At 39.6% G+C, this 15,753-nt stretch overlaps 1 protein-coding gene across 1 annotated transcript; it reads left to right on the top strand.

Annotated features, from left to right (window-relative positions):
• The first annotated feature begins 5,960 nt into the window (after window positions 1-5,960).
• On the top strand, window positions 5,961-13,433 carry LOC148842591 (uncharacterized). Its single transcript, XM_088959625.1, has 4 exons — window positions 5,961-7,117; window positions 7,233-7,445; window positions 7,656-7,829; window positions 13,059-13,433. Exons 1-4 carry the CDS (start codon window positions 6,404-6,406, stop codon window positions 13,149-13,151), a joined length of 1,194 nt encoding a protein of 397 aa, XP_088815751.1. The 5' UTR covers window positions 5,961-6,403; the 3' UTR covers window positions 13,152-13,433.
• Window positions 13,434-15,753: the final 2,320 nt, after the last annotated feature.

The raw sequence follows: 15,753 nt of genomic DNA, 5'->3' as shown, positions 1-15,753 counted from the left end.
TGAATGGCCCCAATTAGAACGAGTTGGAGCCTAATGTGTTGCAGTGACAATGTGCATGACAAGAAATAAACCATTCTGAATACTCATTGAGGGAAAAATGAATATATTTTAATTTTTTAAATTAAAATATAAATAAAAACAAAATGATTGACATCATAAAAAATTCATATCACGCGGAGATCCTCACAGGGATGAGGATCCTTATAGGGATGAGAATGGGGATAACCTTATCTCCAGAGGCGAGACGATGATGGGTATGGAGAATGGCTTCCTGTCCCCCCACCCTGTTGTGTTTCTAATCCCAAATTAGAATGACCTAGCATATTAGAATCATGTCATACTTTTCTTTTATCTCCTAATAATGAAAGGAGAATCATACCGGTAATTCTATTGATGGTTCCTTTTCCGAATTGAAAGGGAAAAACCAAAAAATGAAGCTTTGGGTGGTTAAAACATGAGAAACCAAAAGGATACATTGTGGTGGATGGTTATATATATGAAATGGAATTCTAGCATGTAAAAGTTATATGAGTTTGTGTGAAATATTATGCTATTTTGATACAAATTATTCGTGTGATATTCATGAGCATTTTCTAATTACAAGAATGGTATTATTTGTCTCCTTGAATTTTCTACCAATTACAAGAGTGTCATTGAAAACAATCATTTACCTTTTTTCTAATAATGCATATGACATTGAATTTTCATATAATTATAACAGTGTCATCAACATTTAATTACAATATTGCCACAAAATTGTTATTATCAATTTTATTTTTCATTTTTTACCTCTCTCTCTCTCTCTCAGAATTCAACCACTCTCTCGCATCCTCTCCGATAGTATACACTTGATAAAGTGTCTTATGCATATCATATGCTAAGTTACCTAATTGTAATTATAATTTTATTTGTTTTAAAATTAAGAATTAATGCAATTTAAGTATTTAATTAGATTAATTAAACTAATGATTAATTAATTTACCATAATTAATCAATTAAGTTAAATTAACTAATTGAATTACACTAAATTGATTTGTTTTATTCACCCAAATAGCTAACTTTAAATTTGCATAAATAGATAACATTGCCTATTCAATATGTTTGGAGGGGCACCCTACTAGTATATATATAAAAAACAATGTCAAGTGTTGAGATAGCCCTGTTTGATCTAGGGTCGTTTGGTCATTACTAATTAAGTAATTATCCAAATAAAGACCCAAGCCCATTTTTGGGGAGAGACCTCGACTCTCAAAATCATGGACTCCATTATCTCTCAACTCTAAGGGTCCGTTTGATTCGCAATCAGAATTAGAATTGGAATCGAAATCCTCCAAAACCAGAATTGGAACGGTCCATTCCCATAGTCTGTTTGGTTCAGATAAGAGTGGGAATGGAAATTAAAATCAACAAGAATGGGACTTCATTCCCAAAGGAAGGACAGGGAATGGCCATGAACGACATTGATTGTTATTCACAAATAAAGCGCGATTTAATCTCTTAAGGTTGCATTTGGACGCGATGTTAATCAGGAACCAATGTAAACTTTACATCGGGTGGATTTTGTATGCATTTGGAAAGAGGGTGTAATTATTATTGATGTAAAACTACACTCCAGTTCAGTTTTGCGTGCGTTTGGATGGAGTGTAGTTTTACGTTGATAATCGATGCAAAACCTCATCGACTCGAAAGTTTTACATCGATTATCAATGTAAAAACTACATCTATTTTATTCATGTAAAACTTTACACTCTTCCACCTATCATTATTTTCAAAAAAGCAACTGTAAAAAGCCATCAGTGTATTTTTACATTGATGAAGTTTTACACTGATTCCAAACACAGCCTAAATTAAATGAAAAATCTAACCCGAATTCACCATAAAAATAATTGCTATTATGGCTCTTCAAACATGCATGTGAAGAGAAATCTAACCCAAATAATTGAAAGATTGCCTCATACATGCCTAGTTGAGAGAACCAGTGGTGAAAAATAAAGGTCGTAACCAACTACCTCTGAGTTGATTCTCTGAAACATTGCATATGTGTCTCTTAACAATGACAAATCTACCAAACAATGTAAGTGCAATTTGGCGAGTGTTGAAGTGCAGTGGCAGCGGCTTATAGAGAGCCCAAAACAGCTGTTTGTTAGTACTTCGAAGAGATGCAATGTCTGGCAGCTGCTTCAGTCGCTTTGTTATATTGATAACACTCAGGCTGCTGCTGTAGGTTTTATGGTTCTGTGTCCTGATTCTTAACTTCCTTGCGGCTAGCAGTAGTAATCTGCATGGCTCAGAACAAGCTCAAGCATGGGCGGTTTTACAGGCATTACGGAGTGAGAGGAACAAATTAAGCTGCTTATATATTTGCTCAGAGGAGATCACATTGGTGCCCACAGTAACTATGGATTTTACCATCATCTGTATCATTCCCCTGCTGCTTGAGCTTGGCTGGTCTTTTATCTTTTCGGGCCCGGCGAAGAAGAGGGTTGAATCTTTCGAAGTTCTGACAAATTTAGCTTTTGCCAAACAAAAAATTAATCCACTTGAATCTTTAAAGAGAGTTCGCATCTCAACAAAAAATAAATCCACTTGAATCTGTAAAACGCCCCACACAACGTGCGACTATCACATGTTCAGTCGCACGCTGTGGGACGTGCCAACGTGCGGGGTTAATTGAACGGCTGTTAACTCATCATGTTAACCTTAAAACGAACTCAAATTTTCTCTCTCATACAACGTTTTAAAAATGATTCGAAAATGGAACTGTTTTGACCATCGGTTTCTAGATCAACGATTCGATCATTCGGTTCAAACGAATGGCCTGTTTTGACAAATAAATTAAAAAATAAAAAATGGTCAAAATCATTGAACGGGTTGATGGATCGACGATTCTACTACTCAGGTCAACAAGTTATTAACTTTTTCAATGGTTTTTAGTCAAATATCGAGTTTGTGGTAAAACGGAACCTGTTGCCTAGATGGTTCCTAGGCCGAATGGCCCGACCATCTAGGTCAATGGCGGTTCCCGAGCAATCGTCATTGTCGAAAATGGAATTAGATCCGAGCTCGGGGGGAGGGGAGTAGAACGGGGTCAGGCATGATTTGAGGTAAGGTTTTCGAATCGTCATTGACTCGAACGGTCGGAACCTTCGGCTCGGGAACCATCCAAGCAACTGGTTCCATTGACCCGAGCGATCGAACTGTCAACCTGTCGACCTGTTCAACGGTTTTTGACCATTTTTTATTATTAATTATTTTTTATTTTTTTAATTTATTTATCAAAATGGCCCGTTTATTCGAACCAGAAAATCAGACCGTCGACCCAAAAATAGTGGCCAAAATGATTCCGTTTCCGAATCATTTTTTAAAACATTAATCTGAGATTAAGGAGCAAAAATATGAGAGAAAAGAGGTTTAAGCTCATTTTAGGACTAACGGCCGTCCCATTAACCCCGCACGTAGAAACACCCCACCACATATGACTGGAGATACGGCAGTCGCACGTTGTGTGGGGCGTTTGTGAGGCAACAGGTGGTGAGGCGGAGATGCCAACTCCTTTAAAAATAGGATTAACTGAATGTAATAACTATTTAATAGGGTTGGAATCAATTATAACATTCCAAATCAGCCGTAAAATAGACGAGACTCAACCATTCCAATTGGGATTTGTTCCTTCTCACACCAATCTTCCGGATGTACTGCTCAAACATATGGTGAGATTGGTTCGAAGGAACGTTCTGTCAGAAACAGATCCAAACTACTCACAAATATAGGCCCTATTTATTTTGTCACTAGTGTGGGGTATTAATATTGGTCCACAGCCTGCAATACAGCTAAAACATTCAGCTAGTCTGAATTCGAATCTTTCAGCTCCCCCCTCCTTAACGGGCCCCTAAGTACAGACAGAACAAAACAAGTAGGTATGGCGTACGGATGCCCTCGTGACCACATGTTTTGGTCGGTCTCCCGCATAGTACCGCGATGGTTATAGATCATGTTAGCGATGTTTGTTAATGAGTACGGTCCAGTATTTAACTCCGACCTCAACTGTTAATGAAATCTTAACGATGTGGAATATCATCCCTCCACTTGGCAAAACTACATTCATCACGTGGAGAGGTGATCTTCTTCCATATCTCTTTTCTCTGTTTGCAACAGCCCATCTGCCCAGTGACCATATTTTTTCCTTTCTTTTCACCATCGTTTCCTTCAAATCAAAATCAAACACAACCTATATAATGATATATAATGAGAGAAGAAACTAGTCATATTGTTATATTTTAACGAGACGGGATGTGCTGAAACCCAAAAGTAGGGTTGTTCATAAGAATGCCCAACCCGACTGAATCAATCAATCCGGACAGATCCAATTCGAGTCGACTGAGTTTTCATCAGTATCAGTCGGTTTCGGATTGGGCAAATATATAAATCGATATATTGGGTTGGTTTCGGTTTTTTTGTGTAAAAACCAAAACCAATCCGACCCGAATCGAACTAGTCTTCTATTAGTTCGGTAGTTTCTAGTTTGAGTAATTTCCTACTTAATTATAACTAATCTTATATTAAAACTAGAAGGTCCATTAGGCAATTACAATTAGAATAGGCAATATATCCTAGTTTTTAACTTTTTATAATCATTTACACCAAATAGGCAACCCATTAGACAATTACAATTAAATTCAATTAAATATCCTTTTGTACAGGAGCAAAACCGAAACCAACCCAACCCGATTCAAACCGACCAGGTCGATTTGACCTATCAATGGATCGGTTTTGATTTCCACCTCAGATTACCCGACCAAGTCGGGTCGGTTGAAAAAACCCCAATAAACCGACCCAACTCGACCCGTGAACACCCCTACCCAAAAGTGCGCAAACCCACTGAAATAATGATATTCAGCCGCACATCAGGCAAATCTCCCGCATCCTTATGAATGAATTTAATGTATAGTTTTGTTCCTGATGTGCGGCTTGATATGTCATCTTTTCAGCGTGTTTGTACTTTTATTTTATTTTAACTAGGAATCCCTTATTTATTAATTCTTCTTTCCCTTCGATGCGATTATTTTGACGCTAATTTCATGAAAACTTTGCTGATCATCATTTATAAGGCTCTATTTGTCTGAAGTTGATTTCTGAATTAAATAAAAATTTTACATCTAGTTTAGTTGTTTGTCATCATGATTTGCATTTGTATCTAATATGAAAATTGTACTTTTTGTCTCATTTATATTCGCAAATCACGACAGTGCAAATCTTGCATCCCAAAAACTGATTGTAAAATTTGGACCACCTTTCTCGTATTTAAATTTTCTTTCAAATTGCTACCTACCACACTCTCAAAACGAGAGTGACACTTTTACAATTTCAAGGCATGTTTGCATCCAAAATGAGAACAAGGTTTTTATCTAAAAATGGATGCAAACTTTGCACTCAAAATTAGACAAACTAAAAATGATATAGTTTAATTAATCTAGGAATTCCTGTTTGCATCCAATATAACTAAAAATCGTTTGGCAAAAAAATAAATTTATTATATAAAATCAAACCAACTTTTCATTTGCATAGACCAGAATATACACTACATATTTGCATATACACTTTATTTGCACCCTTTCCAAATGGAGCTTCAGAGACATCTAGGACAAAGTTAAATCTGAAGACAAAAGACAAACAACAATTCAGCCTATTTTCACTCCCATGAATTAATAATTAAGGAAAATTATAAAAGTTACAGTGCAAGCAAACTGAATTATATGACTCCGGATTGAACCACGTGATCATCGACGGCGGTGTTTGATAGTTGATACACCAAATTATTGTGCATACTTGATATTATGCATCACCATCTCCTTTTCTTCGGAAGGTGGTCACATTTGTTTGCGTCTCCTTGTTGGGACTTCGGAGGGTAAAAGAAAGAAGGGTTTTCAAATTAGTGGGAAAGGTGTGGATAAGAATTTTGTGGTGGTTTATCACAGTGTCAGTCAGCTCAACTGTGCCCGTGGTGGGGGTACAAGGAGGAGAAGGACAAAGGGTTTCTTCTTCTCCTTCTTCTTCCATTTTTCTCCCCCTTTAAAAACCGAAACAAATTTAAACTCCTGGAAACATAGAAATTCAATGTCATCAACAATTAAGCCACCAAACTTTTTTGGACGTTTCTATATCAATTCTCTTTATATTCCCAAGGCCCAACTCAGAGAGAGAGAGAAACAAGGAAAGTCCAGACTGTGACATAGAGCGAGAGAGTATTAATTTCATCTTCTTATTATTGTGTGATGTGGTTTGTCATCCATTTTTTTCCCCATCAAAGCCATATTAGCAGTTGAGTGAACATTCTACTGAAAGTAATTAAAAGAGTGACCTACTGCTACTGGGTTGGACATCGAGCTAGTGTTATAGGATCAGTATGGAAGAAGTAGGAGATTTTTCCTTCCAAGAAGAGAACCAACCGACAATTGAGACAACCCCGAATCCAACAACCGGGTACGTAGACATAATCTCTTCTTGGCTAGACCAAGATGACACTTACAACCCTAGTAGTAGCTTCCCCCAAGAGTTACAAGATCTTCAAATGCTGGATGACCCTTTATTCCAATTCATAACCTCGGATCTAGACTCCAATCTTTTCTCCCAGCAACCACCAAGACCACACACCCATGAATCACTACTGGACTTCCCTAGCTTCGATCCCGGCCGACCCAGCACTGAAAGCGTCCAAAATAGTGTTGATACGACGCTGATCACCCACAACCATCTGGAAGTAGATGTCCGCGACGCATTTGTAGATGATGGCAACTATCTTAGCCTTCTAATTGCACCAGAGGAGAGCCAAGATAGCATCGACGATCATGTCTTTCAGTCCATAATGGATTCAACGACACCAACGGCTCTGGATTCAGTGGAGGTTGACACTCCTCAACCGATTAACACTAATGCTGTTGATCATGCTACGGCGACGGAACTTCAACGTTACATTGAAGAAGACGATGAAGAAGCAACGGATGATGACCCAAAGCCAGGTGTGCCGAGTTGTAAGAATTTGGTTTCGGAAAGGAACAGAAGGAAGAGACTGAGTCAGCAATTGCTTGCTCTTCGTTCTCTTGTTCCCAATATTACTAAGGTAATCTTATTGATGAAAACTAGCTAGTCTCTAAGATTTCTATTAATTAAAAAGAAAGAATGTGCAAACTGATTTAACGCAATCAATATAATGGTTAATTTGGTTTGTATTACAGATGGACAAAAGATCAGTGTTAGTGGACGCTCTGTCGTATCTGAAGGGCATTCATGAAGAAACTGCACAGCTTCAAAAGGAGCTTAAACAACAACAACCACCCACGTTAATCAACTTGCCGGAGACATGGCCGGATAATCCAATCCCAAATCCCCGCAACCGGCGGGGGTCAGCGTCCAACATCACTTCGAGACCCAAAACCAAGATTATCGAGGTAATTAAAATCCCCACCAACCAGGTCTAATGGCATGAAACCCTGATCATTTGAAATCCGGCCGATGTATGCTTGCTACCTAAATTGATGTTATTTATTACATTTCTATGTCTACATTTGATTATTTATATGGTATAATAAAGTGTACATGAAATTTTATTTACTTATTGCATATATTAATTTGTGTATTGTAAATCAATAATAATGCAGATGGAGACAGAGAAAATGGAGGATCGAAGATATGTGGTGAAGATAACATGCAAGGGTGGCACTGGTGTGGGAGGAGAGATCTTAAGAGTGGTGGAGTCTCTCGGTTTCGAGATTACATACACTGCGCTTGAGAGGATCAAGCCACAACTTCTTCTGACGACAGTTTTCGTTAGGGTAAGCAGCTATCCTTTTCTACTTATTTATTCATCTTCGCTCATTCCGGTGAACGTGTGAAAACTCAAGTCGATCGCTCTTTCGTCAGCCTCAAAAAAAAAAAAAAATCCAGATTTAAAACAATGTTGACGAAACAAACAACAGAGGCTAACACATCCCCCAAACAAATTCATAACCCCCTTAAACCATTGTGACAGAGGGACTTAGATGAGATCCCAAGTCTCCACTACAACCAGTCAGTGGTTACCAACTGAGTAACCATCAATTTGTTACTTCAATACAATGTTGATGCATGTAACAGACTAACAGTAGGGTGCTTTCTGGAGAAGCTATAGGGAGTTGGGAATCTGTTGCGCACAAAGACTAGAAGTGCAACTTGGTTTATGCTTTTGTCAAAATTTGAATGGATCCAAGACTGAGCTAAAAGTAGTATAAAATGCTAACACGTACATCCCTAAGAAATTAGTGCATTATATATGCACAAGACACTATGGCTGCGCATTGACAATTGAGATGTTTCCAATGTGCGAATGTAATGCATTTGTTAGTAGCTAACACCCTGGAATGAGCAAAAATTTGGGGATGACACGCATCTTACAATGCACAGCCCTATATACTGTAAAATTGGAGCATATACACCTCACGGCTGACATGGTGCCATGGCGCTAATCGATGGGCCCCGTGCGATGCTCGATTGGGGTCGAGAAAGCCTACAAATGCAAGCAATAACACATAAAAGGAAACATGAGTGCATACAAATTAGACAAAATGCAACTTATATTGCATTCATCAGTGGTAAGCACAAGCACACAGTACAGTGTCGAGGGGATCTCGTGCTTAACCTTTACATGCTTATGAGCTCACTCGACTACCTACCTCCCCTCAAAGAGTACGTTAAGCTTTTGGGGGAGTGACAAAATGATACATCAAAATACTGTACATGCATACTACTATTTACATAATTGCCATTGGCATACCCCCCTTACAAAAAGAGTACAAGGACCCAACCCAAAACACTTAGATGGCGTGCTAATGGCGCTGATGGGGGTTGAACCGTCACAATGGGGCGCTCTTATTGCTTAGTGCCCAACAAGAAAGGCAATATCGTAGAGTTGGTAGGGCCGTCATCTGTCATGACATTCTTCTAGTGCCATTGTAATCGCTGGCAGGATATGCTCGGTTGGTGTGTTAGGCAGGTCGGAGTCCACCAATGTGGCTAGGTAAGTGGCCTCTCCTTTCCGCACTCCATCCTTGAGTTGCAATGCTGAGAGCATCTTGGGGGTAGACGTGGTCTCTGGCACAACTAGAACCATGCAAGGAGCCTGATCTTCGAATATGCACACTTTGCTGAGAAAGGGCATGGGCACCACCTTTACTTGAGTTAAGAAGTCCATGCCGAGAACAATTTGAAAATCATCCATAGGCACGACTGAGAGGTCTATTATCCATTCCCAGTCACCAAGTTGCAAGACCACCCCATGAGCTACACCTCGTATGGGTTTGGCATTAGAATTCACAGCCTTCAACCATCTGACTTCATTGGTAGGTGCAAGTTCTACTTGGGATGCTTCCTCCATAGAGATAAAGTTGTAGGTATCACCTGTATCCACCATGGCTCTTGTGGGCTTACCATTCAAGCGAATGTCTACATATATCAGTCCCTTCGGCTTGAACTTCGATGCTCCCTGTGGGCTCGTCTTCTTCTTCATTGCATTGAGTCTTTATAGAGGCCCCCATTCTTGTCTCCCCTGGTTCCTTCTCCTCTTCGCTATGCTCATCATCACTAAGCTTTGCAAGCAAGGCATTGAGCTTCCCCCGACTAGGACAATCCTTAGCCCAATGTTTTCCCTCACAGATGAAGCATGGTGCCGGAGGTGTTCTCTTCACAAATTAGCCACCCCTGTATCCAGAGTCTCCCTCGAGTCTCCTGTAGAACTTAAAAGTGTTGCGTTTACTTGGGCCAGAGTCTCCCTTGGGCGCATAGTAAGGTTTCCTATTACCTCCAATCTTCCCTATGCCCTGGTATGATTTAGGTTTGGGGCCATCTTTGCTTGGTCGCCTGTTGTATACCAGTTGTTTAGCAATGACCATGGCTGTGGCGAGGTCCTTCACACCTCGTCTCTAGAGTTCAAGCTCGGCCCATTGTTGTAGGCCGTCCATAAAGTTGAAGAGCAAGTCTTTATCTGACATGCCTGTGATCTCGAGCAATAGTGCGGGGAACCCCTTCACGTACTCATGCAATGAGCTCGTGTGTTTTAGGTTTTTGAGCTTCCGACGGGCTTGGTACTCCACGTTCTCTGGATAGAACTGGCGCTTTATCTCGCTCTTGAACATGGACCAGGTATTAATGGAGCATAATCCTCACTCCACATCGGCACATCTCCTATGCCACCATAACATAGCAACATCATAAGATACATAACAACAGTACGCACCTTGGCCGCCTCCTCAACGAGTTCGGCGGCGGTGAAATATTGTTCCATTTGCCACAGAATGTTGTCAAGCTCCCGGGCATCGCGGGTCTCTACATATGATGTAGGCTCGCGGACTTTGATCTGTGGAGGGGTTGGAGTAGCAGGTGTGCTGGCTGTACTGGCCATCAGCCTCTTCAGAAGGGTCACTTCGCCCTTCAAGTCTTCAAGTTGGATCTGTAGGCACTTCACCGGGTCTTCTAGTGGGTTGTCTGGCCTGTTGGAGCTGTCACCGGACTGGTCCTCCAATCTTTCTACGACCAATGCTACGGTCTCAAGGTTGAGTTAAAGCTCATCCACATGGTCACGGTTTTCACCAACCACTGCTTCACAGTGCATGATGCGCTTGTCCATGGTTGCAAGCTTGTCAACTAACTACTTGTCACGCTTGCTATGCTTTGAGCTGACGCCTTTGTCTTTGGGAGAGCTACCTCTAGGCTCGTCCTCATCATAAACCCGTGAGATCCCTTCTTGGATCTCCTCTTGCGTGTCATGATTCTTAATCGGGCTAGTGTTGTTGTGGGGCACGACAGGGACTCATTGGGCTTAACAACCGCTAGTGTCAACAAAGCTCTGATACCAACTATCACAGGGCTAATCGACGGGGCCCCATGCGGCGCTCGATTGGGGTTGAGAAAGCCTACAAATGCAAGCAACAACATACGAAAGGAAACAGGAGTGCACACAAATTAGACAAAAGGCAACTTGTATTGCATTAATCAGTGGTAAGCACAAGCACACAGTATAGTGTCGAGGGGATCTCATGCTTAACCTTTACACGCTTATGAGCTCACTCGACTACCTACCTCCCCTCAAAGAGTATGTTAAGCTTTTGGGGGAGTGACAAAATGATACATCAAAATACTGTACATGCATACTACTATTTACATAATTGCCATTGGCATACCCCCCTTACAAAAAGAATACAAGGACCCAACCCAAAATACTTAGATGGCATGCTGATGGCGCTGATGGTGGTTGAACCATCACAATGGGGCACTCTTATTGCTTAGTTCCCAACAAGAAAGGCAATATCGTAGAGTTGGTAGGGACGTCATCTGTCATAAATAAAGGCATGCATGCATAATGGGGCTCCATTCTGCCACCCACAACCCATTCCGGCTCACATGCTACCGACCAGACATTTACAAGTGCTTATTGGGAATTAGACTTGTTCATGGGACGGGTAACCCGATGGCCCAGCCTGGCCCGGCCTGAATCCCGGTTGGGCTTGATCATGTAATTAGGCTTTCGTACCTGATCTCGGGCCTAACACATTAAGTTCGATTGTATTTCAGGCCGGGCTTCAGATTTGTCAAAAAAGCCCAGCCCGAGCCCGGCTCGACCCAACTTGACCCGACTCAGCATTATATATTTTATAAAATATATAATATGTATTTTATATATTATATAAAATATATAAATAATATAATATTTACTGAAATATATATTTATAATCTAATATATACATTTTTTATTCTTTTCTTTATAATTCTCTCTCTCTCTCTCTCTCTCTCTCTCTCTCTCTCTCTCTCTCTCTCTATTTAGCCGCTTCAGCAGTAGTAATAGTATGGGCTAAATTTTGGGCTCGGGCCCAAGCCCGAGCTTCAGGCTTTTTATGAGGGTCGGGCTCGGGCCCAAGTTGTAGGCCCGATGGTCGGGCCGGGGCCTTAGAAAAATTTGTTAATACAGAGTGAAAGCCCGACCCGATCCTGACCCATGAATACTCCACCCACAGGTGTATTTGCCCCCACTCAGTTTCACTGACCAGCAAAGTTGAAGAATCTCCGAAGAAATTCAGAGAATCTGCAACCAAAGCCGCCCTTCGTGAGCCACGCGGGCGCAAGCGAAATGTGCCTCATTGCGCCACACACACGTGTGCGTGCACGTTGCACGATATCAAACCCCTATACTCTCTTCTCTACTATTTCTAAGGAGCGTAAATCAGCTCTTATTAAAATACTGAAAACAAAACTTATAATTTTCCAATGTGGGGCAGGTTCAAAACTGAGTTTTGTAAGAGAAAACTAATTTTTCAATCAAGTGTGCATGTGCAATTTCTCATGCAATTGGCCAATCAAATCCATTGGATTTAATCTCTTATAAGATTAAAATCCAACAATAGGTTGTTTATATATATATATGTGTGTGTATACTGTTAACACCCAATAACAGACCAGCTATTGAAATAAATTCATATCATATACGAGTTCACATATGCACCCCATAAGGAGGTGCCCCACAATGTTCCACAGTATATTCTCATAGTGTGTGTATTGAAAACATTTCCCCGATGATAATATCAGAACCAATAGTATAATCATTGGGAGATGTTTCTAATACACGGCAGGGAAGTGATGTGGTGGACGTTGTGGGGCGCTACCTTGTGGGTGCAGATCTGGACTCATCATCATATACAGTGATTTTTTATTTCAAATGCGGGTGTAGACATATTTGATTAGGGGTGCATGGGAAACTTGAATAAATGGTTCCTTAGTAAAAATGCGATATTCAACCAATTTTACTGATTGATAGAATATAATTATTATTATTTTAAAGTAGATATAAGCACATGCATTCAAATCGGATTTTATGAGATGGTATACTATTTGCAGCAATTACATACCTTCCCTAGTGGAATAGAGAGTCGGTAAAGAAGATGGATCAAGTTTGATTGGATCTTTAATGATAAGAATCTATATCAATCAACCATTTGTTATCTTATTATTTAGTTTTAACTTTTAAAATGTATTTGCAGGTAAGAAAACCCAAGAAGATGACGGAGAAAAAACTAAAAAACTGCATTGCAAGCACGGCTTTGAAATTAGGTCTGACCATGCAGAAACATTGATGGAGAGGTGAGGAATAAATTGGTGATCCTGCAGGTGGTTAGAAGGAGTAATCCTGCTTAAAGCAATGCTAATAGCAATTTTCATGGGATCACGTGAAGGACTCCCTTTCCATCATTGGTGATCAATCCTGCAGCTAGGTAGGATGTTTGTAGTGAATAACCTACTACTGTAGATTGTAGGACTCCCTTTCCATCATTAGTTTATAATCTACATGAAACAAACACAAGTTTCCGGAATCTTTATTAAGCTATTAATTTGTGCGTACAAGCACCTTTTCACGATGGATTTAAAAGCATCAAAAGCTTTTTCCGATTGATCAAACTTGTGGATGGATTTTCTTTTATAGATCGGAAGGCGCTATACAAATAAAATTAAGAGACCAAGGAAAAACATCCAAACTTACAATACTTCTGGTAAGTGTATTACGAGCCAACCAATCTATTGCCTGATATGCTTTCTAGAAAAAACGTGACAAAAAGAGACACTTGAGTTCAAACAAGAAAGAACAAGATGGCATTTTTCAATAATTTTCTGCAATCTCCATAGTGAGTTTACAGCCTTCTTCAAACAATCGATGATGAGCTGCTTCCAGTCTCTTTCAATAATGATACGGCAATCTCTCAAGTTGAAGTTGATGGAGATGTTAAATTCTTTGGCAGAGTTAATAGTAGTAATACCAACACAATGAGCTTTGATATTGATGAATCTATCAAGGTGGAACAGTGATGGATTTGTCTTTTTGTCATTGGCTTGCTTAGTCCATTATTTTCACCCGGACCCCTCCTGTACCAGGTTATTTTTCATTTTCCGGAATTGAAATTTATGATAAAACAAAATAATTCGTTTTTTAGTATTACATATATGGTGATTAGGAGGTGGGGACAGAGAAGTGTGCAGGTGAGATCCATAGGCCTTACTGGCTTCCTTTCCCTTCCCTTCCCTAGTTTTTCCTTCAAACCAAACACTGCCTTAAGGGTTGGGTTGTGATCTTTCTAGATGTGGTTTTTCACAGGTCGTTAACCTAATGGATAGGCATTAAGACTACGTTTTACTGGTTTCCCCACATTTCTCTTCCTTTTTCCTACTTTTTCCTTCAAGCCAAAAATAACCTAAATGATTTGGGTTTTGATATGAAATGCCATCACAACGTTCCAACCTAAAAAAGGCAATGGTACCAAGTACGATCTTAATTAGGTTCTATCATTTTCCTCTTCCCTCTCTGTTCTCTTTATCCCTCCACCACAACTCTTCAACCATATCAGCATATCTTTATTCAAGACTTTTGATGGTTGTGGTAGAGACTTGGGTCTGATGGTCTTTGACTCTGGAGACTTCAAGATAGGACTTTAGGCACTCTTACAAACAGAAAGTATACGAGATGCCAAGTACAAAAGCAAAGACATGAATCCCGTTCAGTGTAAGATGCTGAGTTGATCTGAATGTTAAAGTTAAAAATCTCCCACAAATTTTGTTGGAAAATGAGGTCACTATAATTTTGGAGGAGAAGCTCTGAGGCACGTCTAAAGACACTGTCTTTAGAACGTTATTTGCCTCCACTCAGTTTCACTGAGTTTGCTGTTGGGTTACAAGCAAATCCGTTCCCAGGATACAACAGAGCCTTGGGCGAGAATCTGCAACCAGCAAAGTTGAAGAATCTCCGAAGAAACCTTCGGTGAGACTGTAGCAGACTGGACTAAGAGAGAGAGAGAAAGAAAGTGAATTTCGAAATTGTGTGTTTTTTTAGTCTGATTCATGTTCCTTAAATAGTTTATGAAGAAAATGTAGGTGTTGGTTTAGAGAAGGCACCTTAAACAGTCGCAATTTCAAACATTGTGATTGTTTAAAAAGTAGTTAATAGTTAATGACTGTTAACTTTGAATTGTGTCTCTTGATCACACCCGATCGAATCGTGATCATTGATCTCATCAACAGTGATCAACGGTCATCAATGCACCAAAACCAAAGCCGCCCTTCGCGAGCCACGCGGGTTCGAGCAAAGTGCGAGCAAAGTGCGCCTCTAAAGTACCTCATTGCGCCGCACACATGCATGCGCACGTTGTGCAGTATCAAACCCCCAAACTCTCCTCTACTATTTCTAAGGAATGTAAATCAACTCCTATTGAAATACTGAAAACAAAACTTATAATTTTCCAATGTGGGACAAGTTCAAAATTGGGTTTTGCAAGAGAAAAACTAATTTTTCAATCAAATTTGTATGTGCAATTTCTCATGTAATTGACCAATCAAACCCATTGGATTTAATCTCTTATGAGATTAAAATCCAACAAATTTACTCTTGGTCATGTACGTGCTTTTTGTTTCTAAACTGAAACCAAAAGCATGTGGAAGATGTTTTGATATGGTTATTTAATATTATTTTCCTTAAAATCATTTAACTTTTATACTATAAAGTTTACTTTTGTTTTAGAAAACGTTATTTTGATGGCCTTAAAAACATATATTGTTTTGTGAAGAAAAATCAACTTGTTTTTAATTTTTAAAATAGAAAGCACAGTTTAAGAGTGTATATTACTTTTTTTTTTTGCTTATGTGGCAATTTCAAAAATAAATGAAATTATAAAAAGCATTCATGTTATATAA

This window comes from Nelumbo lutea, chromosome 8, assembly GCF_056320005.1.
Source record: "Nelumbo lutea isolate HS-2025 chromosome 8, American lotus-T2T, whole genome shotgun sequence".
NCBI lineage: Eukaryota > Viridiplantae > Streptophyta > Magnoliopsida > Proteales > Nelumbonaceae > Nelumbo > Nelumbo lutea.
The sequence above is the reverse complement of the archived record's forward strand: the minus strand, read 5'-3'. Positions and strand labels throughout refer to the sequence as shown.

Bases quoted from the DNA above. Each gene is read 5' to 3' on its own strand.
- LOC148842591 (XM_088959625.1), top strand. From the start codon at position 6,404: ATGGAAGAAGTAGGAGATTTTTCCTTCCAAGAAGAGAACCAACCGACA. The intron at 7,118-7,232 runs GTAATCTTATTG...TTTGTATTACAG, and splicing joins TTGTTCCCAATATTACTAAG to ATGGACAAAAGATCAGTGTT. The intron at 7,446-7,655 runs GTAATTAAAATC...ATAATAATGCAG, and splicing joins CCAAAACCAAGATTATCGAG to ATGGAGACAGAGAAAATGGA.